We start from the raw sequence: 27,666 nt of genomic DNA, 5'->3' as shown, positions 1-27,666 counted from the left end.
ATGGCTTATGTGAACTTGACTGGGTCAAGAGGTGTCCAGACAGGCCAGGCTCAGTGTCCCACACCTATAATCCCACCCACTCAGGAGGTGAGTTAGGAGCAAGGCCAGCCCAGGCAAAAGTTAGCAAAACTCTATCTCAAAAACAAGCAGGGTGTGGTCATGCACGCCTATAGTTCCAGCTACTTGGGAAGCAGAGCTAGGAGGAGCACAGTCTGAGGACAGCCTGGGCAAAAGCACAAGGCCTCACCTGAAAAACAGCTTTAGCAATAAAGGATTGAGGTGAGGCTCACATGGTAGAGTGAGGCCCTGTGTTCAAACTCCAGTACCACCTCGTGGCACATCCATGAGGATGTCTGGGGATGAGGTGAGCATCTGGACTGGTGGCTGCATAAACAAAGGAGCATGTCCCCAGTGGGGGTGGCATCGCGGTGTCCACTGGGGACAGAATGGGCAGAGGCCAAGGATGGCTGCTCAAGGTGGGACATTGGCCATCCAGCCCTGTGCTCCTGGTCCCAGGCCTCAGACCCAGCTCTGGCTGACCTGGCTCTCAGCGCAGAGAGGTGACCCACGATTACCAACATCTGCTAGGTGACCTCCTGCTGACTCTGTTTCTCTGGGGAACCCTGATGAATACAGACAAGGTCACACTCTTGCACCAGTGGCTCACGCCTGTAATCCTAGCTACTCAGGAGGCAGAGATCAGGAGGATCACAGTTCGAGGCCAGCCCAGGCAAATAGTCCCCATCTTGAAAAAAACCCATCACACAAAAAAGGGATGGTGGAGTGGCTCAAGTGGTAGAGTGGCTGCCTAGCAAGCGTGAGGCCCTGAGTTCAAACCCCACTGCCCCCCAAAAATAAAAATAAATAAGACGAACAAAGGATGTCAATGCTCACAGCCCGGTAGGCAGCATAGGATCTGTATTCTCACACTTTCCCTCTTCTCATCCCCCCAAGTCCCATATGGTGACATGGAGTCAGGCCCAGGTGTACACTGCACACACAGTGGGTCTGTGTCTCGGCCAAGGCGCCATGTCACAAGCATGCCACTTGCAAATGTGACTTTAATGACCTGTCCTCTTTATCCTGGACTGTCATGACCTGGCTCCCTGTCCTGGGAGAGACACTCTCTCATCTTCATCTTTTTCTGTTGTTGTTTTGGGACTCTGTTGGCAGTACTGGGGTTTGAACCCAGACTCTCACACTTGCTAGGCAGGTGCTCTACCACTTGATGCACACTGCCAGCCCATTTTGCTGTACTTATTTTTCCGAGCAGCTGGGATTACAGGTGTGAGCTGCCACACCCTGCTATCTCGTCGTGTAAACTGCTCCCTCACGCATAACCTGGAATAAAAGCCATCCCGGGATGTGCAGGCACAGGACACGCTCACCTTGTGATGGCCACCACCTTTCACATTGTTGTGTTTTCCCACTGACCTCTACTGACCTCCCGCCCTTACACAGGGACCAATGTCCCAAGATAGAAACTGGTTCCTGGTGACACCCAGAGCTTCCAGAGATGACACTCACAGCCTTCTCCATCCCACATGGAGATGACCCATCATCTCCTGAGTCCGAGTTCGAAGCAGGGTCCCCTGCCCCTCTTACTATGTCATCCACAGAGCCATGTGAAGGGGACAATGCAGGACCCGGAAGCAGCCGTGCCGTCCGGCCGGGCAGTCACCTGTGTGAGCGTCAGGTAGATGCGGTCCGTGAGGGGCGTGATGACCAGCCTCCCGTTGAGGCCCATGTACTCGTACCCATAGCCAAAGGTCCCCGTGCACTGGCGGATGTTGAGTTCGTCAGGCTCCCGGTCCCAGTAAAACCGCAGCTGGCTTTCCCACTCGAATTCCTGGGCCTCCAGGATGCTGGGGGACAGGGGGGCGGTGAGAGGAAGCAGGGCGGGGCTCTGGGGACACCGCCGAGGGACGGGAGTCCGTTCTGAGTCACCCATGGCCTTGACCGGGGCTCACCTGCCTCTGATGAAAGAGTCCACAATGTCCCTGGCATGCACGTCGATGATGAGGACAGTGTTAAACTTCTTCCTGTCATTTTTGCTCAATGGTAGGGTGATGCGTGTGACCAGGTTGTCTATCTGCTGGTGCATCTTCTTGCCATAGTTCTTCATGGCCTGCTTGTCCCCTTTCTGCACCTTATGGAAGACGTCCTCCACCTCCCAGGTCCACCACACCTGGTTGGCGGCCAGCACCACCATGCCTTGATATAGGAGCATCCAGTCCACTCTAGGGAAAATGTGCACCCATCAGACTTGGACCGACCCTGGGACAGGTTTGGAAAATGGTCCCACTAGGTATTTACTTCTTTGGGGCCTGTGTGGTGGCTCACACCTGCAATCCCAGCTACTCAGGAGGTGGAGACTAGAAGGATCAGTGTTTGAGGCCAGGCCAGGTGGAAAGTTAGCAAGACCCAGTCTCAACAAATAAACCAGGCACGATGGCATACGCCTATAATCTGAGCTCCATGGGAGGCCACAGGTAGAAGGATCATGGTCTGAGGCAGCCCTAGGCAAAAATGGGAGACCCTATCCAAAGAAATAACTAAAGCACAAAGGTAGACCCTATCTCAAAAAAACCCATCACCAAAAAGGGCTGGCAGAGTGGCTCAAGTGCCTGCCTAGCAAGCATAAGGCCCTGAGTTCAAACCCCAGAACCACCAAAAAAAAAAAAGTATTTCTTTGATGTGGATTAACGGAAGCAAAGTAAAAAGTTTAGACAAGCAAATGACAGACAAAGTTTCTTTGGCCACATAGCAAGACACTGGACCAGTGACATCTCCTCTCAAAACCGTGCTGGTGTCTGACTACATAGAAAGATGCTGACTCCCTTTAAAAACATTTCTTCAAGGGTTTTCAAAATCACTTAGTATTATTTAGGCTTATTGTAAAAAGAAAAAATCCCAGCAAGGAACTGAATGGCCTCTGCCCAGGCCTTGTTCCAGCTTCTGAAGTTACAGACTCTGCTGCCCCTCCCCTCTGTCCAGACCTAGCCTGAGTTACAGGGAAGCATATGGAAGGGGGGTTCCCCCAAAATGGCATCGAGTGATTCAAGTCTGCACCTCGCTTTTCTCTCTTAGTAGTTCTCATGGACTTGCCCCAAGGTCAACGCCCAGGTACACTGGAGGGCCACCTCTGCCAGCTCAGGAGGGCCAAGGGTCCGAGCTCAGGAATTCACAGGCTAACCATTAAGCCTCTTCCACCTCTGGAATATTTACGCCATGGAAACCGGCACATGCTCGAAGTCAAAGCCTCTTTAATTTTTTTCCAGAGCTGGCTTACCAGGGAATAGAGCTACATATACCTAGTTATGGAAACGTGCAAACAAAAAAGCTCTTCTGGCAGTACCAGGGCTTGAACTCAGGGCTTCATGCCCCTCAGAAACGCCTGCGCCCCACAGCCCACCCACCCCACAGGCAGTCCCACAGAACACCCAGCTTCTGCCAGCCTGGCCCTGGGCAGCCATTCTCACAACGACGCTGGCTCAGGAGCCCCAGGGTCATGGGAGACCACAAATCCCCTGGGCAGCAGCCCCAGTGTTCCTGCTGCCCGGGTTGGGGGATGGGAGCCAAGAATTTGACTTTTTTTTATTTAGTGGGTGCTGGGATCGAAGCCAGCCCCTGGTACATGCTAAGCAAGCCCTGTGCCACCGCGCCACACCAGAGCTCGAGTTTGCTGGGCCCTGCACCCACTAAATCCCAAGGTCGTGCACAGAAGTATGCATCATTTCAAGATGGTGATGTCAGCTGATTCCTTATGGCAAGAACAGAAAACCTCACTTGAGGGAATGAGGGTGGACTCCTACAATCCCAGCTACTCGGGAGGCAGAGGTAGGAGGATGGTGAGTTCAAGGCCAACTCGGGCAAAGTTAGCATGACTCTATCTCAGAAAGAAAAGAAAAACAAAACCAAAAGGACTAGAGTGTATGTAGGTCAGGTGGTAGAGCACCTGCCTAGCAAGCGTGAGGCCGTGGGTTCAATCCCCAGGAGTGTCTGCCCACCTCGTCCTCCGTACCGGGAAACGAACCCACCGTGAGGACAGTGCCACCCCATGCCCATGCGTGCCTCACCTGCTCCGGTCCTCGCAGTATCTGAAGATGGCCTCCTTGGTGATGAGCCTGTTGGTCCTTCTCATCTCGTTTAGCACGGCTGTCATCCAGTCCTCCACGCGCCCCTCCGCACGGATGACCCTCCGGAAGTCCATGACCTCTCCCTCTGCCGAGATCATGGCAGACACCAGCTTCTCTCCACTGTCTCCGTCGTTGAACTTCAGCAGAGCTATGTTGTCATACATCTGCAAGACAGCGGGAGAGGTGACCCTGAGGAAGGACGCACAGCCGCGGTGTCCCTCACAGAGGCCAGGGTTGGAGTTGAACATGGAGGAGGCAGAGCAGGGACTGAACAGGCTGGGGAGTTAAAGAGGTGGGGTGCAGTCTTAGCTCCCCCAGTGTCCAAGAAGGTGGATCCAGGCAAAGTGCGTCTCCTCCCTCAGCCTAGAGTGAAAACATCGTGCCGGCACTTACAAGGCTGTCCGTTTACGGGTGAGAAAACCGATGCCCCTCTAGAGAAGTTAAGTAACTTCCCAAAAGTCACACCGCAAGTAATGGTGGATTTGAACCCCCGCAATCTGGTTCCAGAATCCATGTACTAAACTACTTCTCTCTATTGTTTGTTTATAATATGCCTTTCTGCATTTTTTTTAATTTCTCAAAAAGAGAAAACTTTTTAGACTGTGAGTTCTGGTGTTTTTCACACTAGAGAATGTCATCAGACTTGTGATTCAAATAAAAACCCCAGCAGCATTTCACAGTTGTAAACCTCTGGCTAGGGACTCACTGCAAAGACAGAAAGCTGACCCCAAGAGCTCCCTGCATGAGCTCAGGGCCCTGACCTTGACCCTGTGCTCTGACCTGGACCCCAGGTTGTGACCTTGATCTTATGCTCTGGCCTTAACCCTCAGCTCTTCTGGCCTTGATCCTTAGCTCTTCTGACCTTGACCGTGTCCCCTGACCTTGGTTGTATACTCTTATGACCTTGACTGTGTCCCCTAACCTTGATCATGTGCTCCTGGACGCACAGCGGGTCGCTGCTGCCCAGGATGCTGAGCAGCTCGTCATCGGAGATGAAGAAGAAGCGGGGGAAGGCATTCCTCTTGGAGTCCAGGTAGTCATTCAGGCTCTTCTGACACTTCTCCAGGCCCTCGCTGATGTTCTGCAGGTCGCTGAGGCGGTTTGGGGCCTCACAGCACCGTTTGATCACTGGGTCCTTCAAGGTCTCACCCATGATCTGAACGCAGACGGGAAGAGAGCCGTCACCCGAGGCTGGCAGAGGGCCTGGCCTTACAATCCCAGAACAGCAGTTGACCAGGACCCAAAAACAGACCAAGAACCCAGCCCCACACCCTGGGAGTCCACATCCAGATGTGTCCTGGTGCCTTCTAACACACTGCACCCATACCCAACTCACTCATTTTTATCCTTTTGCCATCTCCCACCAGGAGGCTGCTGCCCAGGGGCGGGGGGATTCCTGCCTATTTCTGTCATGGTGGTCCACACAACTTCAGCAGTGCTGCACACAGTAGGCACTCAAAGTCATACCACTGAGCAACCCACACTCACAGAATATATCCCATAGCATCTCATGGCAAAAAAGGAGGGGGCAGAGAAAAGGGGGAAGGAGAGACAGAGACAGACAGATAAGACAGAGACAGAAAGAGAGACAGACAAAGGAGAACAGGAGGTAGGGAGGGAAGGAGAGAAAGAAACTGTCTGAATGTCCAATGAAGGGATACAAGTAAATAAGTTGTCCTAAGTGATAATTCAGATATTTATGGAAATAGTTCAAAGATGTGAAGTGAAAGGAGCCAATTGTATCAGTGGGAACGTTCCTGTTACTGTATTTATTTATCTGTATCTCTGTATGTGCTTCCAAAGGAGTAAATATTCCAGAAAGATACACCCTCGACTGTTAAAAGGGTTATCTTGGGTGAGAGGATTGGTGGTATTTTTTTTCCTTTTCTTTCTTTTTTTTTTTTTTTTTTGCTTTATTTTTAATTCTAAATCCTTCTCCAATGAATTTAGACATTTGGAGTACAATTTTTTCTAATTTTAAAAAGGAGCTATGCCAACAGAGAAAAAGGTTTCCAAACTCTAGTGGATAAAGGAGCCCAAAGCACAAGGTGGCCCCAGATGAAGAAGCCCACGCACAGCTAAGTAGCAGAAACCCCAAGCACTGAGGGCAGTGGAGCCCTGGGACAAACCCACCCTTGTCACCTGTGGCCGGACAGCTAGCACAGCCCCACCTGCGAAGGGCTTAACTGGAGCAAACCCTCTCGGGGTTGACACCTGTGTTAAGATCTTCCTCTAAATGCGGACGGAAGATTAGGTACAAAGCCATGCTTTGTGACAGGAAGATTTCAGTCCCAACAAAACACCGCTCACTCGAGAAGGACCGAGTATACCCATGTCAGACCTCTCGCTGAGATACCTCACAAAGCCCTTAAGGTCCTTTCTCAGGTGGCGTCATTCTATGAAATGCTTCACATATAACTAAGAGAAATTTTTAGAAAAATTGTGTGCAATGTGACCTTAATTGCAGCTTATAAACCAATGCGCACCAGGGAAAGGTCAAAGAGATGGTCATGGTTGGTGTCCCTCACCCAGGTGCCTGTGCCCACAAGTGCTTCAGCTCTGGGTTCTGGAATATTTGCACAGATAGAGTGGGAGAGGACCCAAATCCAAGCGTAAAGCTCATCTGGCTACATCGGCAGCTTACACACGCTGTGGGATCTTTTACAAAGTACTTTTTAGCGTTCCGTGTGTGAATCAAAGTTCCATGGTGTGCAATTTTCCACTTGCAGCATCAGGCTGCTGCTCAAGCACGTTTTGGATTTGGGATTTGCAGGTTACAGATGCTCAGCCTCCCTGAGGTGGTGCGACCATGGGAGACATTTGTTCTACTTTTCTACATTTTCAAATTGTTTTAAACAAATATTACCTTTATAATAAATACAGACATGAAAAGTTTCTTGCCAGCAACTAATGATCAGACAGAAAATTTTATGAAATAGAAGCTACAAATGGGGAGAAAAGTCTGTGCAAGTATCACAGCACCTCACAGCAGCGTCCCCCACTCCCCACAGTGACACAGGCGCTTGTCACTTGCCCTTTTGAATATTTGGTCGATGTTGTCAAACTTTTTTGCCTCATCCGGAAGTTGTGCTCTTATGTCCCCACCAATGAAAATGCTCTCAAGATACATCCATTTTCTCTGAACCAACATCCAAATCTGAAAAGGCAGGTGTTAATTAATGGCACAGCGTGACCCTACACTGACCCAGGACAGACCCATGTCCCCTCAGCCCCAGGACCTCGTGGTGCTGACAGAGAGATGAGCAAAGACATGGCCATCATCTCCTCCACTCCAAAAATGTGGACGCCCCCCTTATCCGTGGTTTCTGTGATTCCTGTTATCTGTGGCCAACTGTGGTCATTCGAAGTTATGGTGCTTCATTCATAAATTAAGTTCTGTCACAGGCATGGCGGTTTGGGCCACAGATTGTTCCCCCCGTCATTTCCGGGTCCTTGCTCTCACCTCGATGACCTCCCCGATGAGGGACAGCGTTTGCTCCCACTTGTGGACGGTTTGCAGGAAAGGCCCCACGAATCTGCTTCCCGAGATGCTCTGCAGGTTGGCCGTGCTGTCATCGAGGCACTGGGTAATTTCGTCCACAGACCCCAAGATGTAGCCTCGCTCCTGTGTGCCCTTGTAATACTTGACAACTGTGAATTTCATGTTTTCCCACGTGTCAAGGATTTCCTTCACAGCCTGGTCAGGAGCAGAAAGAGAATGGTTGCGACCCAAACACTGGCAAAACAGAATCCCGCCCAGCAGCAGCCCTCGGCCAGCAGCTCCTCCCCGGTCCTGTCTGTCGTCCGGAAAGCCAGGCTCGTTACGGTAAGAACAGTCATCACTTCTCAAGCCTTTGCTCGGTGCCAGGCAAGCAAGTCACAGGCATGACCCATTTAGTCCCCAAAGCCCTACTGTGGGAGAGCCTGGGCTCCAAGAGGCAAGGCAGCAGGTCAGGTCCACTGGCTTCTGAGGACTGGAACCAGAGGCTCAAGTCTATAGTCCACCCCCTGAATCCATATGGGAATGGAGTCCTGCCCTGTGCTCACGACATTGTCAACAAGAAAATCAAATGCCAAGGGCTGGGGAAGGGGCTCAAGCGGTGCAGCAGCTGCTTTGCAAGCACAAAGCCCTGAGTTCAAACCCCAGTCCCAGCAAAAAAAAAAAGGAAAATCAAATTACAAATAATGTGCCAATGACAATTCCATTTTCTGAAAAAACCCCTTATCAATATGTATATTGATAGACGTGTATTTGTGTGTGTTATGTTCACGTATGTGCGTATGGGCATGCACTGTGTGTACATGTGTGCATCTTTTCTGTGTGTTTGTATACAGTAAGCCTCCTTATTTGTGGATTTTTTACATGAAGTTCGATCAAGCATGGCCAAAAAATAATAGATAAAAGAATAAAAAGAAGTATCAAAAACAAAAAGTTTTAATTCCCAGTGGGGAGCTCTCAGCCAGTCCTGCGTTATTGTCACCTGTGTGACACACAGATCGCTGTGTGATCTGCTAACTGCTTCTCTACCTTCATTTTGCGAAAATACAGTATGCCTCCCAAAAAGCAAAGGGAGCCCAGGAGCAAGGTAAACGTTACGGCACTGTCCCCAAGCCAACAAAGGGTACATGAGGCGCATGACCGAAGTAAGAAAGTGGAGGCTGGAGGTGCGTTGAAAGGCAGAATGTCTCACATGGCAGTGGGGTGGTGTGTGACCAAAGCACGCTCGGTCCTCGAGACTCAGAGTGTGAAGTCAGATCTGGTGTTAGGTGAGCAGAATTAATGCATACAACAGCGATTTTGTGACAGTCACGCAGCCTGCTCCGTGTGGTTTCCAGTTCTGGCTGCTCAGTGTGGGGAAATGTGAGCAACTTTAGAGGACTGCCTGCCGTACGTCCTGAGCACACATGGTCTGTTCTTAACGGCAGGCTTCCTGGACCCACAGACCCTCGGACAGCACGTACATGTGGATTGCGTGCACCTGTGTGTGTGTGCATTCATGGGTGTGTGTGCACGGATGTAGGTCGGGCAGGTATTATAAGTATAGGTGTATATGCATACATGTGTGCCCATATGTTTTTAAATTTTTTGGTTAAGTGTACAACAACAGTGGGTTTCACTGGGACATTTTTATAACGCATACAATGTACTTTGATCACTGTGCATGCATTTTTCTGAGACAGTCAGAAATAATATCCTCAGGTGACAGGATGACAGGTTGTTTGTTTCCTTCTTTAATTTTTTTAACATGAACACTCATCACTTCTCTATTAAGTCAATAGAAAGTGACAGAAGTGTCAACACGACAGAAGTGACAACAAAGCCAGTTGAGGTAGAGGTTCTATTTCTAGAACAAATGATTCGTCCCTACCCAAACATAAGAGATACTAGAGAAGTGTGCTTTCTCTAGAATGAAACGACAGTTCTCACCAGGCATGGTGGTACACACCTGTAATCCCAGCACTCAGAGGGGAAGGCAGGAGGATCACGAACTTGAGCCTACCATGGCTACCTAGCAAGACCTTGTCTCAAAAAAACAAGGGCTATGGTGCGGCTCAGCAGTGGAGCGCCTGCCCAGCATGTGCAAGTCCCCAGATTTGATTCCCAGCACTGATTTAAAAAAAAAAAAAAGACCACTCTCTCTCCTGAGTTTCCTACCTTCTCGATGGCGACTTCCTTGACGGCTGCGGTGACGATCTCATTGAGGACGTCCGTGTGTTTGTGCAGCTCCATGGCAAACATGTTTTCCAAGGTGAAGGTCTCAGTCATCTCAAAAAAGACACTGGTCTTTTCCATGAGCTCCTTCCAGTGCCTGGAAGCACAGGAATGCAAACCCTCCATGCCCTTGACCATGGCCATGAGCTCCAGGCACCCACCTCAATCACAGGACAAATCCCTTCCGGACGACCTCCTGGGACCCTGGGACAGAATTCTGAAATATGGGATGTCACCAGAATCATAATCTTGACGTTTCCCAAAACTGCCAGCATTAAATCAGGAACCCGCATCTAGCCAGTTGCCACTGGAGGTCCCACAAAACACACAGCTTCTCATAATGATAAACCTCATCTGCCATCGCCTGGCACCTGTGAACTCAACCCCTGCCACCCATACCCCACCCGTCACCCGCTGCCATGCACTCTGAGTCTCCATGGTTGGAGCATTGACCCAGCAGTGACTGGGGGGTAGGAAAGGGTGTCAGGATCACAGCTCCCGGCCTCAGGGATCCAGCCACCTCCTGGGGAAGATGGTCATTGAGCAATAAGACAAATTATAAATTAAATACAGTCCTGCATCACTTAACAACTGGGAGGGATTCTGCAGAACACTTGATCAGGCAAAAATCTTGTCTTCATGAAAACGTCGCAGAATAAAGTTACACAAACCCAGAGGCCAGGCTACTTGACACCAGGGTACAGGTGCTACATATTGGTGACATGCTGAAATAGTGTCTGGGATATACTGAGTTAATTAGAATATGTCGTTAAAGTTAACATCACCCATTTCAAGAAAATTATAAGTTACATGTGTGAGTCCCATTTTATTTCTCCTGAATGGGGCTGACCAAGGCCTCTTACTATTTTATTTTATTTTGGGTGGCACTGGGATTTGAACTCGGGGCCTCACACTCACTAGATTCTGCCACTTGAGCTATTCCGCCAGCCTTTCCCCTCTTTTTAGGGGATAGGGTCTCACCTTCACCCAGGGCCAGCCTCAGACCACAATCCAACAACTTATGCCTCCCACATAGCTAGGGTCACAGGCACGCCAAGCTTACTGGTTGAGATGGGGCCTCACTAACTTTTTGCCAGGGCTGGCCTCAAACTGTAATCCTATTTGCACATCCCACTGGGATTACAGGTATGAACCACTACACCCGACTATTTTTCTTTAATTTCTGAATGAAGCAAATGCAAAGACCTTTTTTACACCTGATGGAACTTTGTCTTTAAAAGAATCCTTGGGATTGATAATTTTATAGGAGTGGTCTTACACAAGCACCTCTAGCACATTTATGGCCCTGCCTCATCACAGAGACCTGGTTTTTGTCATCAGATCCAAGCAGGGACAGGATTTCAACTAAAAGCTCGTCCACTCGATCCCATGGCTGGCAGAGCACAGAACGCACCTGTCTCTCAGAGCCTCGTGTTTCAAGTCCAGCAGCAGAGGAATGGACTCTTTGAACGCCTTCATTGTGGCCTCCAAGTGGAAAGCCACCGACAAGCTGCGGACTGGCCGGGGCAGCTTACGCAGGCTCTTCAGGAAGCCTTCAATTCCCTCCTGGAGAAACTGGACGTTCAGGTTGACCCAGAGCGTCTGTGACCACTCTTCTTTAGCAACCTGAAAACAGACAAGAAACCGTCCATTGTTAAGACCCCTTTGGACATGCACAGATCACCTGATCGGGAGACCGAGCTCCTGTTGTAGTGTCATGCTCAGCTCTCTTAAAATATCACTGCCCATCTGTCCACAGCAACCTCAAGTTCACAAAGGGTGGACTGCAAGGATCTATCACCAAAGCAGAAGGGTTCCAACTTCTCTAAGCCCTCCCCCAAATAATGCTGTATCTGAGGATGTGGGAAACCCAAAAACATGGCTTCCTCCCCTTATGACATGAGTAGGGCTGGGCACCACTGGCTCACACCTGTAATCCTAGCTACTCAGGAGGCAGAGATCAGGAGGGTCTTCAAGGTTCAAAGCTAACCCGGGCAAACAGTTTGAGAGACCCTATCTTGAAAATACTCAACACACACACACACACACACAAAAAGAAATGACTGGTGGACTGGCTCAAGTGGTAGAACACCTGCCTAGCAAGCTCAAGGCCCTGAGTTCAAACCCCAGTTCCACCAAAAAAAAAGTAAGAATTGATTATGATCCTATTTGATTATCATAAAGAGAAGATTTTCTCTATTATATTTCCCTGCATTTACATGTACAAGTGCTTTCTTACGTAAAACTTATCATCTTGGATTGTTTACACTTGCAAACGCTAATGTGAGCTTGACAAAATTGCTACGATCGTGAACGGTATCTGACGGGAAATTGTGTTCATTGATGGCATGAGCTTAGGGTGTCTTTTTAACTTTCAAATGACATATGTACTTTTTTTCATTTCTCTTCCTTTCTTTGTTTTCTCTAAAGATATAGAAGGCTGAAGTTGGTGCCTGCACCTGTGGTCCCAGCTACTCAGGAGGCCGAAGCAGGACTATTTGAGCCCAAGGGTTCAAGGCCAGCCTGGACAACAGAGGGGGAGGAAGGAAGGAAGATAGGAAGAGACAGAGGGAGGGAGGGAAGGAGGCAGGGAGGAAGGACAGACCACAAACCACTTTGGATTTTATTTAGCTGAATTCCTTGACTCACTGCCTCCTTTTGTAGGAATGTTACAACTAGCACAGCAGAGGAAATGCTAAGGATCCAAGGTCTCTCCTGGGTCCTGAACCTGGCTCAGCCCCACCTTCCTCCCTCCACCCTCAGCACCTCTGCCTACAGATTCCCCATGGAGGGAACAGGCCAAACCACCATCCTGGTGACATCCAATCTCAGCACCCAGCCATGGGCCACAGATCAGGGACCACACCACAGGCGGTGTGCCGGGGGATTTGTGACAGAAGCATGTCCTAGGTGGTGGGTCCCAAGATTTGGGTGGGAGGGAGGGGGCTTATAGACCAATCAGGACAAAGTGACTTCATTTAAGCTGGATGGATGTGTCTGGTTTGTCTCAAATTAATACCAAAGACACAAAGCACTTTTGTGGCCCCAGGGTCCACAGTCCTGGGGATCCCCACATCCCTCCAGGGAGCCGTGCACCTTCAGGTCCTGGTAGATGTCATAGATCAGCCTCAGCCCGCTCATCTCCTTCTGCACCTTGAGCAGCTGTGGGTACATGGTGATCGGAAGGTCGAAGAGCTTCTCCGCGTTCGCCAGCTCCTGCCGGTTCTTCTCGTGCTTCGCTAGCTCTTTTTCAAAGTTGCCCAGAAGTTCTACTCCTGGAAATAAAATGCATTGGATAAGTGAATAAATGTCACCTCAAGGAGGGTAAAATGGGACAAAGAATCAGGACAATGTGTGCAAATTATCATTTTGTCCACATACGGCATGTGGGGAGACGAATTTAGAAATACCAGATTTTAGCTGGAGGCGTGGCTCAAGCAGTAGAGCGACTGAAGCCCTGAGTTCAAACCCCAGGATGGCCAAAACAGATCAAAAAAATAAAGGCAGAGTTACCAGATTTTATAATGATGCCACTCTCACTAAAAGCACAGGCCCTATTGCATCTGTCAGTCCTTCCAGCTGGAAGATTCTGACTGTTGCACCTTAGGGATGCAAGGAGGGAGGCTGTGGTGAGGGAGGTGGCCGTCCTCCGTCATGGTCAGTGTCACCTGACCTTTGATGACCTTTGTCATCTTAATACTCCACCTTCCTTATTCTACACTTCTCCCACAATTCCATAGCCATCTATGTCACTACATCGCTAATCACCCATCCAAATTCCACATTTCAAATGCCTTTTTTTTTTAAATCAGCAGAACTGGGGCTTGAACTCGGGGCCTTGCACTTGCTGTACAGCACTCTAACACTTGAGCCACTCCACCAGCTCTTTTTTTGCTTTCTTTATTATAGTAACAGAGTCTTACTTTTGCCCCAATAAGTGTAGACCCCCAATCCTCCTATTTATGTTTCCTGTGTAGCTGGGATCACAGGTGTGCACTACACTGTGCCCAGCTATTGGTTGAGATGGGGGTCTGGTGAACATTTTGCCCAGGCTGGCCTTGAACCACAATCCTTCTGATCTCTACTCCAGAGTAGCAGGGATTACAGGTTTGAGCCACTGTGCCTGGCCATGACCTGTTTCTTTTTCATTCCTAGCAGTCTTTGGTTTGTCCCAGTCTCACGGGAGTCATCAACTTGTTTTGAATTGTAGTGTTTTGAGCTTGTCACAATTTTGGCCTGTGTTATTTGAAGGGCAGGCAATATGGTTTGGATATGACGTATCCCCTAAAGGCTCATGTATTGAAGGCTCAGGCCCCAGCTGACTCCTATCACCGAGACGTGACTGGATTGTGAGGCTCTGACTTCACCAATGGATTAATCCACTGATGGGTCCGTAATCAGACGCATTGTGCGAGGAGTGGAATCTGGGACATGGGGCCTGGTTGGGGGAGGCAGGTCACTAGGGTGTGCATGCCGGCCTGGTCTCTCCCTCTTCCTCCCTCTCTCTCTCTTTCTCTCTCTCTCTCTGCTTCCTGCCTGCCATGAGGTGAGTGGCCTCCTTCACCTACCCTTCCTGCTGCCATGACACTCCGCCTCACCACAGGCCCATGGCACTGGAGCCCGGTGGCCCTGAACTGAAACTTCTGAAGCCAAGAAATAAAAATCTCTCTTTGTTTAAGTTCTTCTCATGGGCATTTGTCACAGCCATGAAAAAATGACTAACACAGCAGGAGACAAACGCAACGTGGTCTAGGATCTAAGTCCAAAGGTGAATTCAAGAGGAGTGAGGTGGCTGGGGCTGGAGGGAAACCAGCTGTTTGTAGGGCAGATGCTGGTGGCTCAGCTGTCCAAGCCACCCCTCCTCGTGGACTTCCATAGCCTCTCCTCTAATGGCCTCCGCTCTCCGGCTCTTCCCAAAACCTTCTCAGCACTCAGTGGCTGTAATGACGCAGCTTTTCCAGTATAGGTACTAAAGCCATTGTGAAAAAAGCATTTGAGGAAAAAGTGGATTTTTAAGTCATAGGACAATTACTACTTCCCATAACTTTTTTAAATCATACTTATCAAGCTGTTGTGGGTTTTTTGGTTTTATTTATTTATTTTTGGCAGCCCTGGAGTTTGAACTCAGGTCCTCACACTTGCTAGGCAGGTGCCTTGAGTTAGGTCACCAGTCCTTTTTGCTTTGATTATTTTTGAGATAGGGTTTCTCTTTATACCAGGCCAGTCTGGACTGGAATCATCCTATTTGTGGTGGAGACCATGTTCTCAGTCATGCAGGTGTGACCTTGGAGGGAGGGGGCACAGCTCTGGGAATACTGTCTCAGGAATGTGACCCTGAAGGTGTAACCACAGAAACAACCTTGGGCCATCAGGACCCACTGGTTACCAAAGCACACTTATGTAACAGGGTATGTGTTCATGAGCCCAGGCTGCCATGTAAACTGTTTTTTGGGGTTTTAAGAGGCAGGGATGGCAGGTTCCCCCGTCTCTCCTTCCCTCCTGCAGTCTGCTGTGTTGTTGCTTAGAATAAAGCTGCCTATAGGCAATGGCCTCGTGTTCTTTACTTTCAATTTTCCACCAGACACCATTGGCCAAAACGGTGGGCATGACATTGTGCTTTCCCACATAACTGGGATGACAGGCACGTGTCACCTTGCCTGGCCATTGGTTGAGATGGGGTCTCAACCAAGAAACTGCCTGGGCTGGCCTGGAACCATGATTCTCCCAATCTCGACTTCTAGAGTAGCTAAGATTATAGATGTGAGCCACTGCACCAGGCCAAAACTTTTTAAGCAAAACACACCCAGCCAGTTCAGTTAGACAATCTTACCTTTATCGAGGTCTTCACCCACAGATCCCGGGCCTTCACTGTAAAAACGCTTTGCAAAGTCCTCTATCTCAGATCTGTAGCTCATTATTTCACCACGGGTGATCTGAGGAACACAGGTGATGTTAGTGGAGCCGGCTATTTCCAGTATCTTGACACAGAGAGCAGAGTATGAGAGGTGCCTCACCTCGGTGAAAGTTCTCTTGATGCCCCCCAGAGAGTGCTCCACATTCAGGGACTCATTGAAGAGGTTTAACCACATGCTCTCAATCTTCTCAACCAGCTCTTTCTCTGCTTCAGAGGTCTAATTAAAAAAAAAAAAAAGGGGTGGGGGCAGGGGGGAGAAATGAACCAAGCTTTGTATGCACATATGAATAATAAAAGAAAAATGAAAAAATAAAAATAAAAAAAAAAAGCAGGCAGACAAGAGGCTACCAGCAATGTGGGATTGAAATTCCAGGTCACAGCTGCTTCCTGGGGACTCATGCTTCTGGGGACACCAGCCTAGATCTTCTGAGCTCATTGAAAATGTGGTTTAAGTATTAAAATTGTCTTCTAACCATCACAATGAAATCAGAGCCAGAGGAGGTACAGCATGCCTGTAATCCCAGCACTCAGGAGACTGAGGCAAGAGGATCATGAGTTTCAGGTCAGCCTAGGCTACAAAGCAAGTTCCAAGCCTACCCAAGCTACATAACAAGACCCTGTCTCAAAAACATACAAAACAAAAACAAAAAACAGGTGCCAGTGGCACATACCTCTAATCCTAGCTACTTGGGGAGCTGAAATCGGGAGAATTTCAGTTTGAAGCCAGCCTACACAAAACCCCATCTCCACCAAAAGTTGGGCATGGTGGCTCACACCTGTTGTCCTAGCTACAGATGGAAGCATAAAAGAAGATAGGGGTCCAAGCCAGCCCAGCCAAAAAGCAAGACTTTATCTCCAAAATAACCAGAGCTGGAGGCATGGCTCAAGCAGAAGAGCACCTGGCATCAAGCATGAAACCCTGAGTTCAAACCCCAGTACCTTGAAAAAACAAACAGGATAAAGTAACTTTAAACAATAAATAGATGGACTGAGTCAACCAAGAGAGATAAGCCCATCATAAAATAAAACCTGACTTTCAATCAACTTAATCTCTGATCAGAGTAAGGTTACCTTGGCTTCAGAAGCAAAAATAAATCTTCTCTAAAAAAATGTAATGTCATCCAGTGCCTCCAGTCCTCTCCAGAGTTTGTCATGTACAATGACCAGAGCTCAGTCAGAAACACTGAGCAAATAAACACACAAAGGCTTAGATGAAACCAAGGCATTCGCAGACCACATCAGCATCAGAAGATGCAGAACTGAAAATAGCTGCCCTTACTACAGCAAAGGAAACAGAAGACAAAACTGAGAAGCTGGGCGGAGGGGAGGAAGTCATTTTCAGAGTGGAAATTCCGGGATGGACTGCTACACACCTGACCATAGGAGGCCGAGACCAAGGAAGGAAAGAATCAAATAGAAGATCAATGGACTGAAAGGTTAGAGTGAAGCATTCAGAACAAGCCACAGGAAGAAAAGACTGAGATGGCTGTGAATCGCAAAGAGGTCAAACATGCGTGGAATTCATCCCAGAATAAGAGAATGAAGCAAGCCGTGTTCATTTTCCAAAAGTAGATAAAGGTATCAACCTGCTAATTTTTAAAGTACTACAAAACCCAATTCAGATTTTCTTTTTTGCGATACTGGATTTTGAACTCAGGACCTCACACTCGCTAGGAACAGGTACTCTAGCCTTGGAGCTCTTCAAAAACCTAATAATAAAAATAATAAAAACACAATAATAAAAAAATTAAAAAACAATAAATAAATAATAAAAACCTAGTTGCATGACATTACAGCTTCCAAAAACCAAACACAGAGAAATGTCATCAGGGATACTTTCCAAGGACAGCCAGGCCACCCTGCGTCACCTGGAGCCACGGAAGACAACCACTAACCACCCCGTGAAAACAATGAAGTCATAAGATGATGGAATTGTACCCACACAGAGGACCAAGAAAACCAAAAGATGTCTCAAAATGACTGAGATGAAACACACCAGAACCCTCGCACACAATGATGCAAATTAAATCCTCACCCTCACTTTGGAAACCAACAGACATAGTAGAGCTAGACATGAATTCACTGTAACCCAGCAATTCCATGCCTGGGCTTGTTATACCCACCAGAGAGCCATGCCTCCTGGGCACACCAGCAGTGAGTGTTGGCGTGGTGAGAGCAGCAATGCTCATAGCATCCAAGCTCTGGAGACACTCCAAATATCCTTTCATGAGATAGTTGTGCGGTAGAATATTAGACGGCAAAGACAAATGAACTGCGGCTATGTGCAGTGACAGTGGGTGATATCTCAAAAAAAACCAAAATTGGATGACAGACACAAAAGAATACATACTTGATTATTCAATTTATATAAGATTCAAAAGCAGCCAAATATCAATAGTGGTTAGAAATCCAGGTAAAAGTTACCTTTACAAAGAGATAGTGCCTGGAAGGGACAATGGGAGGGGCTTGTGGGATGTTGATTCTGTTAATCTGTGTGTTGCCTCCATGGGTGTTTATGTTGTGGAAATTTATCAAGCTATATATTTGTGATTTATACTGTTCTCTGTATGTATGTTAAGTGTTGATAAAGGTTAAAAAACTAATCAAACTGATAAATATCCAGTGAGTCTGATCAAGAAAAAAAAAAAAGAGGGAGGCAGAGATGGGAAGGGTTGCAGTTTGAAGCCAGTGTAACAGTTAGCGAGACCGCATCTCAATGAATAAGCAGGGCACGGTTGTGCATGTCTGTGGTTCTGGCTACACAGGAGACACAGGTAGGAGATTGAGGTCTGAGGTCAGCCCCAGGTAAAAACACAAGACCCTATCAGAAAAATAACTAAAGCTAAAAGGGTTGGTGGAGTGGCCCAAGTGGTAGAACATCTGCCTGATACACACAAAGTCCTGAGATCAAACCCCAGTACCACCAAAAAAAAAAAAAAGCCACAAATAGCCCATACCAGGAATGAACGTGAGAATATCAGACAGCCATCAGAGAGATAATGAGAGAATATGATCTTTGTTATTAAGTAAATTTGAAACTTGAGATGAGATAATACAATTCTTTAAAAACAATAACAAATCACCTTCCTTCCAACCAAAGGACAAGAGGAAGAAGGCCTGGAGAGTCCTGGAGCCATCTTAAAAAACTGAGTCAGTAATCAAGCATCCTTATAAAGGCAGACACACATGCCATCGTCAAAGACACCGTCACCCACAGAAAACACAGGGCCTGTGAGACCTCACTACAACATCAGGGAACCCAGACTTCCAAGAGCTTAACAGAGAAGAAACAAGTGAACCATCTTCTGCCAGTTTCCTTTATTCTCTCCCTCCCTCCAAATGTAAAAGTATTTATTAAAGAAAATGAACGCCAAAAAAGAAAGAGAAGACGAAAGGAACGGAAAGAGGGAGGGAAGGAGAGAGAGAGAGAGAGAGATGAAGGGAGGGAGGGAGGAAGGGAGGGAGAAAGGAAAGAAGGAAGAAGGAAGGGAGGGAGGGAGGGAGGGTAGAAGTGAGATGAGGTACAGCCACTGACTCGTCTACAGAAACATCATGTAAGCCAAACAAGACCCAGGAATAATCTCGGGTTGATTCTAAATTTTCACAGGGTCATTGTGCGTTCACGTTTGTCACTGGCAGTCACTTGCATGTATACTGACGGCAGTGTATTGATGCCTAAGCTTTTCTGGACAGGGTCTTAGTGGCCAACCCCACCCCCACCATCCAATGTCCCAGGCGGAAGCCTGCTCACCAGGATGTTGTACATGGCCAGGGTGCGGTACCGCTCCTGGACGTCCTTGTACCTAAGCTCCATGACTAAAGACTTAGTCCTGATGTTGGCGATCGTGGCCAGAACGAACTTGAGATCCTCCAGGGTACTGGGGCTCTTCTTAAGATTTTTGGCCATTTCCTACCAAAAAAACCAAATGTTCAAAGGCCACTTAGTGGAGGAAATGAATAGTAATAGAACAAATGCAGACTCATCTTTGTTTTTGTTTTGTTTTTTATTTTTGTTTTGTTTTGTTTGAGCAGTACTGAGGTTTGAACTCAGGGCTTTGTGCTTGCTAGGCAGGTGCTCTACCACTTGAGCCATGCTGCTGGCACTTTTTTGCTTTGGTTGTTTTTGAGATGGGGTCTCAGCTTTATGCCCAGGCTGGTCTGGACTGTGATCCTCCTGTTTACACTTCCTGAGTAGCTGGAATGACGGACGTGTGCCACTGTGTCCAGCTCTTTGGTTGAGATGGGGGTCTCTAGAACATTTTGCCTGGGATGGTCTCAAACCTGCTCCTCCCTATCTCCACCTCCTGAGTCCCTGGGATTACAGGTGTGAGCTACTTCACCTGGCTGTTTTGTTTTGGTTTTGGTACTGGAAAAGGAACCCAGGGCCTGGCCCACCCCAGCCCCACAAAGGGTAGTTTTACTTGTACCAGGTACAAGAAGTAAAACTTGTACCTGGTACGAGAGATAGTACCAGGTACCTCTATCTCTTCTTGGAGGCTGTAGAGCTCCTCCTTGGCCGACTCATTGAGGAGTTTTCCAAGGGAGACCACCCAGGACTTTGCATTTTCCTGCACGGTGCTGGCCAGCGGTCCTAGCTGCAGCCGGATGCAGTGCTCATCCTTGACCAGCGGGTGGCGCATCACGTCGCAGGAGATCTTGGAGTAGAACTGCAGCTTCTCGTCGTAGGCCACGCAAGGTGGCTTTTTGGCAGCGAACTTCTCCATCACGATGGCCTTGTCCAGCTTCCAGAGGGGGCGGTAGCGCTTCCATCTCTGCAGGTATTTCATCAGGTTGACCAGGAGTCTGTGCACGTTCTGGGGGATCATGACGGCTTGGTCCGTGATCTGGGGGTTCAGGGAGATGTCACTGTAGAAGTTCACTGTCACCAGCTCCTCTTCCTCCCCCTTCTGCGGGCGACACTCTATGCAGCTGCCGTTCATCCACCGGACAAAATGCTGGTAACACAAGAACAGGGGGCGGGGGGACAGTGCTTTAGTGTCTGCTGTGGTGGGTAGAAGGGCTTCCCTGTTTCTGGGCACACCAAGAAACCCAGGGTTAGGCAAATCAACCATCCAGTGTTGGTGGTTGGCCTCACTATATAGCCGAGCTGGTTTTGAACTCTCAATCCCCCGACACACACACCTGTCAGCGATGACAGGCCCACACCACTGTGCCGTGTTTATATTATTAAGCATGATTCGAGCACACACCTGCCCTGAGCTATCTGTTAAGCAGCAATTATCAGAGGCGCTTAAACTGCTTTTGCTGAGAAGTGTGGACCCCTTACTTGGGCCTGGGAGTTAGCTAAAAGCAGGAGAGCTTGACATCCAGGCCTCCGTTTTGAATCTGTGCTCTTGCTCATTCTCTACTGCTACCGCCTGGGGCTCCAAGAAGGATAGGACTGCTTTACAACATTTTTATGACAAGGGACTGAAACTTCCCCCAGGCAAAGTGAGCCTCGTAGGGCAGACCACCCCAGAAATGAGGGCAATTGCCCAGAGCAGGAGCAGTCATCTCACAGGAACCAGATGGCTCCCCTCAAGTGTGACAACCATATCAACTTTTCTGGAACCCCTCACAGAACCAGATAGGAGACAATGACAATGACCCACCAGGCCACATCTGACCCATCCCAGGACAAAGAGCTGTCAGCTACCTGTCACCAGCTCTGACCACCAGCACACCTGTGACTGGTAGTGTTTTGTAGTTATGCAGACTTCTGTCCCCTGCCCTAATTCTTTGTCTATTTAAACCAAAAGCTCATTCCTGTACCCCAAAGGTGACCGAAGATGACTGAAGTGCCATCTCCCTGAGACTGCCCCAGTCACGCAATAAACCTCCTTTCTCTGTCCTTCACTGTGTCCCTTTATTTGGCCTATAGGAGTGAGTAGCTGGGCCTGACATGTTGATATCCAGAAGTTTGGGCCTGGGGTCTCGAACTCTGGTTTCAGAATCACAACCACCATTACCACTTCCAGCGATAATGCTGCACGTTCATTACTAAGACATCTGACGTTCATTTAGAGCTCAGACTCGCCAGGCTGTGTGCTGAGTTTCCTATCTGGATCCTCCCAGCTGGACAGAAGCATGATTTCACTTAACACACTCAGGCATTCCAATCCTGCTTAAAAAACATTTGGTCCCTTTTCTCAGCTGTGAAATAAAAACCCCAAAGGTCAAGAAGAGGTTGTGGTTAAACCATACTGAGTGACCTACACAGACATGTTTATTTGTGGAGATTTGTTCATGAAATACATTTCTAACATTTTGTTTAAAAGAAAACATTTATGAGCAGAGTATGGTAGCTCACGCCTGTAATCCTACCTTCTGGGGGGGGAGGGGGCTGAGATCAGAAAGGCTGAACTTTGAGTCCCGCCCAGGCAAACAGTTCGAGGGATGGGTGTGACTGCACACGCCTGTCATCCCAACTGTGTGGGAAGTGTAAATAGGATTGGGATCCAGGCTAGCCTGTACATGAACTTGACACCCTAGCTGAAAAATAACCAAAACAGAGCTAGAAGTACAGCTCAAGCATGAGAGTTCCTGCCCAGTAAGCACAAGACTCCAGTACCACCAAAAAAAAAAAAAAAAAAGGACTAGAGGTGTGGCTCAAGTGGTAGAGCACCTGCCTAGCAAGTGTAAGACCCTGAGTTCAAATCCTAGTAATGCCAAAATAAATAAGCATTCAAAAGAAAAAATAATGCAGGCTACACCCCCAAAGCCTCACCTCCATCAGTTAGTAAGAAGGAAAATTAAAGTACATGAAATGCTGTAGAGGGCGTCCGTCCTGCTCCTTTACCCCTCTGGAAATGGTTGTCTCCCTGCACAAAGATTCAGTAATGTAACGTCTACAGGTAAGAGAGTTCGTCCAACAGAGGCTAATAAATACTGTATTAGCACAGGCTCGAAAAATAAGTACAGTTTATTTATCGATTTCCAAGCAGAGTGAAATGAAATTCCACATTTGTAGTATGCAGACTTATTTTTATGCTAAAAAACATGTCTGGCTTGCTAGAAAATCCAGAGCGAAGACAAAAATATCAGTGGCATCCCCCAGCCTGTCCAAGAAATTGCCCTGTTTTTCCCACCACTGGAAGGTATAAACTTTAGACTATTTTGTGGCAGAGGTGGCATTGGGATTTGAACTCAGAGCCTCATCCTTGCTAAGCAGGTGCTCTACCACCTCTACCACTTGACCCACCTTCAACCCTTTTTGCTTTAGTTATTTTTTAGTTATTTTGGGGATAGGTGATTTTGCCCCAGCTGGCCTCAGAACAAAACCCTATTTACACCTCCTGTGTAGCTGGAATTACAAGTACACATAACCACGCCCGGCCTAAACTTTGAGCTATTTGCCAACAGACATTCACTTAAGAAAGGCCTGAGACAGTTAGTAGAGAAATGAATCAGTGAAAAACCTGGAACAGCAGGATGACAATAGGTGGCATGAGGAAGACCGATGGGTGATAGAACAGCTGAGTCAGTTGGGGACAGAGGTCAGGTAGGACTGCTGCTCCAGGAGGAAGCTGAGGCACCCTCTTCAGGGACCAAAAGTGGCAAGCTGGAGCAGGTAAGGCCTGCTACGGATTTGCACATTTAAAGGGTGGTTTGATCCTGCTGTGGTGGAGGAATGGCACTGTGATAGTCCTGGTGAGCAGTGATGTCCCTGTGACAGTCCTGGTGATAGGCTGGCAGCATGGGAAGGAAGGGGATAGGCTGGAAGGTCTTGGGGATCCCGGCAGACCAGCCAGCTAACAGGCTAGACGTGGGCAGGTGAGAGGCAAAGGGTCAGGGATGGCACCCAGGTTGGTAGCTTGAGCAGTGGATGGATGTTGGCACTGTGTCCTGGAGTGGGGAGACTGGAGGTGTCTTGGTGGGCACACAAGTCCAAGGCCCAAGGGAGGTGACATTAACAGGCAATAAGCAGGAGACTGTGGTGCGTGGCAGAGGGTTCTCTAACGCTAATGTGGTCACCTCCATGATGGTGAGGTCCAAAGCCACAGCTTGTCACATTACAGAGAGGGGACGAAGAGAGAAGAAAAGGGACCCAGGTCCAAATGTTAGTGCTTTCCAGAGGAGGAGGCAGGAAGGCACAGGAAGAGAAGCAGAACCCAGGTGCTGGTGGCTCTTGCCTATAGTCCTAGCTACTCAGGAGGCAGAGATCAGGAGGATCACGGTTCAAAGCCAGCCTGGGCAAAGAGTTCACATGTCTTTGGCCCTCTCTCACTCAACGTGCCCAGTCCTTACCTTGGTGACCTCCACGCAGTTGCGGGCACAGTGCACACACATCTTGTCGATCTCATTGGCGTTGGGGTGTAAGATGATCTCCGGAGCTGTCAAAATTGTTTCCGCTTGGAACAGAGGGATGCGTCCCAGGATTAAAGAATTGAAAGACTGCAGATTCCTACAAGGGGCGAGTGGAAGAAAGTCAGGGCTCACGAGAGTGAGTGACATGTCCCTAAGCAATTGACGGGAATGACTAGAGTCACGAAGGTGGCACAGATGGTGTGCTCAAGGACGGACTCACAGAGAGTTGTGGGGCACAGTGGGGGATGAGCCCTAAATCTACATGCTGAGTCCATTTCTGCTTTGGGGGAGTAGAATAGCTACTGGTGGGAGTTAATTAGGACACCTCCAAAAGTCGTGAATAGTCCCATCCCTGGGCCATTTGCCCTCCTGCTCTCTCCTTTCTGGGATAAAATCTCCCGCTGAGGACACTCTGGGACTCCCATTGCTCTCAGGGTAGCAGGGAAGCTCCTGATGGCAGCCACCCAGGCCTTTGTGACCTGACTCAGCCCCAAATCTCTTTGCTCCTTCCTTCCTGGTCAAAAGCTGGCCTTTGATCTTCACATGGCCCGCCCCTTCTTCCAGCTGGCTCCTCACCCTCTGGTCTTGGTTAGAACATGGCCTTTCTGTGGCCTTCCATGGCCACCCCATCACAGCAGCCCTCCATTGCCTCCTCAGAACAAATATCTGCCTTATGTCACTCATAGGAAACACCTCATTCATGTTCCTTTCTCTGTCCTGCCTCTCCCCTGTGAGGATGAAGCCCAGCAGGTGAAGGGCCTTATCTGGGGTTGGGGTCTAGTCCAGTGTCTGGCATGCAGGAGACTCTGATATCCTAAACGAACAAATAAATGAATGAATGAATGATGAATGAATGGATGGATAAAAGCAAGGATAGATGGATGGGTGAGTGGATGGATGGATGGATGGATGGATGCACAGATGACTGGATGGATGTATGGATGGATGGATAGATGGACAGATGACTAGATGGATGCATGGATGGATAAAGAATGGATGGACGGATAATTAGATGGATTGAAGGATGGATGGAAGGATGGATGGACAGATGAGATGACTGGATGAATGACGGTTAGATGGATGGATCAATGACTGTATGAATGGATGAAGGCATTCATTATTATCATCTATCCTTTGAATGGTCTCTATTATGAGTGAGGAGTTCTCTGGGATTTGAGCGACAGCATATCTCTGCTGCCAGCTAGACAGAGACACACTCTGGCTTCCACCAGTGAGGCAGAAAGAGAGACAATCAGCTTCAGTGAATGCTGAGAACGAGCGGGATCCCAAACGGAAGGTCACCTTCCTCCCAGGCCTATGGCCAGAAAAAGCAGACTTCCCATCCAGCTGACACTAACCTGTCCCCTGCCACACCCCCAATGGTTAAACATGGAGCAGGCTGGGCTCCACACATGCTATGTAGCCAAGGCCAACTTACTTGAGGATAAGCTTGGTCAGGACGTCATAGATCTTGCCTTCCCAGTACTCATAGTAGGAGGCCAGTTTGGGGGCCTTGCCTGTGTTTGTGTGAATTACCAGACCCTCCACCTTGGTCAGCAGAGGCCCGATGGCCATATACCACCTAACCATGAGGTCCACGTCTTTGGCCCTCTCTCGCTCAATGTGCTCAAAGAATTCCTTCACACCTGCAGAGGAAGATGGACTACATCACAGTTGGCCATGACCATGGCACAGGCTGATCTGAAGCAGGAAATGAGTCAATGGCCGAAGTCAAACCCAGCCTGGGCAAAACCCAACAGCCACATAACAGGGAGGCCCACTGTATGTGCTGAGGCGCACTCCGCACGGTGTGTGGCTTTGGCTGACTTTGGGCTGTCTTGTTTCTCTTAAATTCCTTGTTGACTAGTCTAAGACCACCTAAAATACCTCACGTGAGCAAGTAATGGGAGTCCATAAAAACATAGTTTCTGGGCCAGAGTTGTGGCCCAAGCAGTAGAGCACCTACCTAGCAAAAGCAAAGCCCTGAGTTCAAATCCCAGCGCTACTAAAAAAAAAATAATAATTTACTTTACTTTTACAAAGTTATTGACAAAAACTGATTTTCAAAAATTCAAGAACTTGTAGGGCTGAGGGTACAGCTCAGTGGTAAAGCACTTGCCTAGTGTGTGAGAGGCCCTGGGTTCAGTTCCCCAACACAAATAATAATAATGATAATTTATAAAATCATTTAAAGTATACATAAAACATGGCAAAAATGCAGGCATATCCACAGTCTTCTCAAGTAAATGGCGAGCTCATTAGGAGTGGTTTATCCATCAGAGTACAGATGCCTACACATTTCACAGAGCTAGCTCTACATAGACACATACCCACGGAGTATAGACAAATACTTTATATCCACTTATATTTTATATATTATATCTATCTTAGATATGAACTCATGCTCAGAGGTTTGTCACACATCCCAAAACTGGAAAAAGAAGAAGCTGGACCCACCTGGAAGCTCTTCCTCGTTCTTGGGCATCGGATACTTGAAAAGGTTGATGGCCTCGATTAATGCCAGCCTGGAGGAAATGTCGTCTGCGTTCTTATGAATCTGGTGGACAAGAGTCTCAAACTTCCCAATGGCCTGTTTGCACCGGGTTATGTAGTCCGCAATGCCTTGGGAGAAAAAGAGAAAGGTGTTGGGCTCCCCCTCTCCTGCCATCCCTCCCGCCACGGTCTGCACCCTTCTTAGGGAAGACCCTGACTCTGTGAGGTGGCAAAGATCCACTCGGCCATCTAAGGGATGGCAACCAGGAGGCCTGCACCCCAAATCAGCCGAGGTCATTAAGAAAGAATGATTTTATTCTGTTCACAGAAATACGTATGAGTGTATTCAGTTTATGTTTGTGTAGAAGATCGTGACCGGTGTGGGTTTCCTCGGTTGGCGTCTTAGCATAGTCATGTTTGACAAGTCACAGGGACAGAGCATGGGTCCAACCCTGCATCCTCCACTGCCCAGATCCACCCGCCACGTCTCCTCTAGCCTCAGCTTAGAAAGGTAAGAAGTGAGCAGGTGAAGAGTTAAAGTTAAGCGCTTACAACCAGTCCCACGCTACACAGACCCCTCAGCTGAAGCGTAAAACACAACACTGCAGTAATTTTAGACAAAAAGGAAACAGGAGAAGCGCTTTCAGCCTTGGGGCTCCTCAGTGATTCCTAGACTTGATACCAGAAGCATGACCCATTAAAGGGAAAATTGACAAATTGGACAAATCGTCAAACTTTTGCTCAAAGATGCAACACTAAGAGAAGCTACGGAGTGGGAGGAAATGTGTGGGAACCACAGTCCAACAAGGGTCCGGGGTCCGAGTACACAACAGATTCCCACAGCTCAACTGCAGCTCAGCAGAAGTGCCAGCCTAGCATGAGCAGACTCTGGGTTCCACCCCCAGCACCACGAGAAAAAAGTCAGCAGTAAGAAAAGTAAATGACCTCATTGGAAAATAAGTGAAAGACCAGGCATTATGGTACACAGCTGTAATCCCAGCCACTTGGGAGGTAATGGAGAGGAGGGGAGGGGGAGGGAGGGAAGGGAAGAGGACAGCAAGGGAAGGAAGGAAGGAAGGAAGGAAGGAAGGAGGGAAGGA

The 27,666-nt window shown here is 48.4% G+C and overlaps 1 protein-coding gene across 1 annotated transcript in view; it reads right to left on the bottom strand.

The window, feature by feature from the left end:
- The window catches only part of Dnah10 (dynein axonemal heavy chain 10), a 130,037-nt gene that overhangs the window by 71,306 nt on the left and 31,065 nt on the right, over window positions 1-27,666 (bottom strand). The window contains exons 17-32 of the mRNA XM_020161470.2: window positions 26,531-26,695; window positions 25,512-25,719; window positions 24,014-24,170; window positions 20,245-20,721; window positions 19,518-19,676; window positions 15,867-15,983; window positions 15,683-15,785; window positions 12,949-13,127; window positions 11,267-11,478; window positions 9,796-9,949; window positions 7,603-7,836; window positions 7,174-7,296; window positions 5,062-5,295; window positions 4,080-4,303; window positions 1,971-2,240; window positions 1,682-1,865 (exon numbers count right to left, since the gene is read on the bottom strand). Coding sequence (XP_020017059.2) covers window positions 1,682-1,865; window positions 1,971-2,240; window positions 4,080-4,303; window positions 5,062-5,295; window positions 7,174-7,296; window positions 7,603-7,836; window positions 9,796-9,949; window positions 11,267-11,478; window positions 12,949-13,127; window positions 15,683-15,785; window positions 15,867-15,983; window positions 19,518-19,676; window positions 20,245-20,721; window positions 24,014-24,170; window positions 25,512-25,719; window positions 26,531-26,695 — 3,200 coding nt within the window. The remainder of the gene's footprint in view (window positions 1-1,681; window positions 1,866-1,970; window positions 2,241-4,079; window positions 4,304-5,061; window positions 5,296-7,173; window positions 7,297-7,602; window positions 7,837-9,795; window positions 9,950-11,266; window positions 11,479-12,948; window positions 13,128-15,682; window positions 15,786-15,866; window positions 15,984-19,517; window positions 19,677-20,244; window positions 20,722-24,013; window positions 24,171-25,511; window positions 25,720-26,530; window positions 26,696-27,666) is intronic.

This window comes from Castor canadensis, chromosome 18 (genome assembly GCF_047511655.1).
Source record: "Castor canadensis chromosome 18, mCasCan1.hap1v2, whole genome shotgun sequence".
Classification (NCBI taxonomy): Eukaryota; Metazoa; Chordata; class Mammalia; order Rodentia; family Castoridae; genus Castor; species Castor canadensis.
Note: the sequence above shows the minus strand (reverse complement) of the source record. Positions and strands in the feature narration are given on the sequence as shown.